General features: G+C 44.7%; 1 protein-coding gene across 8 annotated transcripts in view; it reads left to right on the top strand.

The window, feature by feature from the left end:
* Positions 1 to 2500, top strand: part of LOC143020023 (uncharacterized) — a 432500-nt gene that overhangs the window by 176913 nt on the left and 253087 nt on the right. For 6 of the 8 annotated variants that reach the window (XM_076176141.1, XM_076176143.1, XM_076176146.1 and 3 more), the window contains one exon: positions 1679 to 1780. The exons of the other annotated variants lie outside the window; for them this stretch is intronic. In XM_076176141.1, coding sequence (XP_076032256.1) covers positions 1679 to 1780 — 102 coding nt within the window. The remainder of the gene's footprint in view (positions 1 to 1678; positions 1781 to 2500) is intronic. 8 annotated transcript variants of the gene reach the window in all.

Here is a 2500-nt window from a genome sequence, read left to right as displayed (position 1 = left end):
CCTCATAATCATAAGGATGGACGTCGGGGAGAAATATCTCCCCTGCCGTCTGTCATCACTTTCTTAAGGTGCGGCCCTGAGGACAGGTTCTCGATCCCTGGGCTGATGTAGATAGTCGAGCTATCTCACGAGCTTACACATACTCAAACATTTTCTCTAAGTCTCAGAAGAAGCCTGTAAAACGGGCCCTACACGATCAGTATTATTGCGCAATATTCCGTATTGTGCAATGTTATTGACGGTGTAGGGATGGTATTGAAGAGGCACACTTGTTTAGCCTGTATATTGGATGTTTTCAATATATTGTGTCATTTTTTTTATTACCATTCCTACACCGTCAGAAATATTGTGCAATGCGGAATATTGCGCAATAATATTGACCGTGTATGGCCTACTAGTCCTTTGAGTTAAGGTGGTGGGTGATGGGTTCTTATAGGTTAATAAAATCATCTGAAGGCATCTAGAATAATCATACAAGTAGGTCATCCTTGGACCTCGAAGAAGGCGAAGAGGAGGAACTGTGTTCCTATGTTGACGAGGTCCACCTTCAACCTGTCCCGTAGACTTAAAACACTCAAGGGTCAAGTAGGACCTGTCTTATATATCGATCATTTTAAGGTGGACATCGACCAAGTATTTACTTCGTCAGCGGGTCTTGCTCGTCCTCGAGGTTGACCTTGACTCAAAACCTCCATTAGATTTTTTTTTCTAAATAGCGTTCCTTAAGGTGGCGGTACACTAGGCATTTCTCGCTAGCATGTTACTCGATTTTGCTATTTGCTTTGCCAGCCAGCTCTTGTGTATCCGTCACACAGGGAAGGTTTTGCTAGTGATTTTTTTTGCCAGCAGCTAGTGAAAATAACAAAGCTTTTTCGCCAAGTACTGTGGTATTAAAATAGACAAATAAATAAATAAATAAATAAATAAAATGATAATAATAATGATAATTAAATAAAACATATAAAGATAATGAACAATGACTTCATATTGTTTTGATTAAATAAAAAAAATAATAAACTCTGATATTGTCTTAATGCTTGAATAAGTGTATAGTATAGTGGCAGTTAAAAATAGAGAAAAAAATCACGTATAAACAATAATTTGCATATTCAATTTGTATTGCTATAGGTTCTTCCCAGCTTGCTATCCACTTTTCCCAGCAGCAATAGTCAGTAGCATGCTACTCTCTTTGGATCACAAAAATCAAAACGAGTAGCAAAAGCAAGTAGCATGCTAGCGAGAAATGCCTAGTGTGCCACCACCTTTAGGATCAAAATAAGGTGCACCTAGACATGGCGAGTAGGAAAAGCAAGCATCATGCTAGCGAGAAATGCCTAGTGTGTCGCCCTATATTATCTTGAGGTGGTGGACCTCGACAAAGCGAATAACAGAAGCAAGTAGCATGTTAGCTAGAAATACCTAGCGTACTCAAAATAAGGCTCAGAGGCTTTATGTTATCTTGAGGTGGACCTCGACGAGGCGAGTAGCAAAAGCAAGTAGCATGCTAGCTAGAAATGCCTAGCGTACTCAAAATAAAGACCTCGACGAGGCCGACCAGAGGCCCTGTTTTATCTGGAGGTGGACCTCGACGAGGTACCTGCCTCTTGAAGGGATCTGTGATGACCTCGAAGTTCTTCCTTCTTCAGGAGATATTTGACATGTCTTCTTCTGCCCTCAGTCTGCTCGGCGAGGAGGCGCTACTCCGGGAGGAGGCCTTCTGAGTCTGAGGCTGAGTGGAGGAGGACAGCAGCTCGCCTCCCGCCCCTCCTGCAGGATGACGGTAAAGATTATCTCCTCCTCCTCCTCCTCCTCCTCCTCCTCCTCCTCCTCCTCCTTAGTATTCCTCTTCCTCCTCCTCCTCCTCCTCCTCCTCCTCCTATTCCTTAGTAGTCCTCCTCCTCCTCCTCCTATTCCTTAGTAGTCCTCCTCCTCCTCCTATTCCTTAGTAGTCCTCCTTCCAGTCCTATTCCTCCTCGTCTGCCCCTTCCTTTTCCCAGACTTAGTAGTCTTCTTCCTTCTCGCCCTCCTCTTCCTCCTCTTCATCTTCTTCATCTTCTTCCTCCTCTTCCCCCTTCCTCCTTTTCCTCCTCTACCTCCTCTTCCTTTTCCCAGGCTTAGTAGTCCTCTTCCTTCTCGTCCTCCTCTTCCTACCCATCGTCTTCTTCGTCCTCTTCCTTCTCTTCTCATCTTCCTTTTCCTATGATTACTCCTCTTCCTCCTCGTCCTCTTCTTCTTCATTTTCCTCTTCCTTTTCCTAGATTTAATCGTCCTCCTCCTCGTCCTGCTCTTCATCCCCCTCGTCCTCTTCCTTTCCTTCCTCCTTTTCCTCCCATTCCTCCTCCTCTTCCTCTTCCTCCTCCTCTTCCTCTTCCTCCTGCTCTTCATCCCCCTCGTCCTCTTCCTTTCCTTCTTCCTCTTCCTCCCATTCCTCCTCTTTCCTCCTCCTCTTACTCCTGCTCTTCATCCCCCTTGTCCTTTTCCTTTTCTTCCTCCTCTTCCT

The sequence above is a fragment of the Oratosquilla oratoria genome, chromosome 38, assembly GCF_046742065.1.
Source record: "Oratosquilla oratoria isolate Oo_2021 chromosome 38, ASM4674206v1, whole genome shotgun sequence".
NCBI lineage: Eukaryota > Metazoa > Arthropoda > Malacostraca > Stomatopoda > Squillidae > Oratosquilla > Oratosquilla oratoria.
This window is presented reverse-complemented; position numbering and strand designations above follow the sequence as displayed.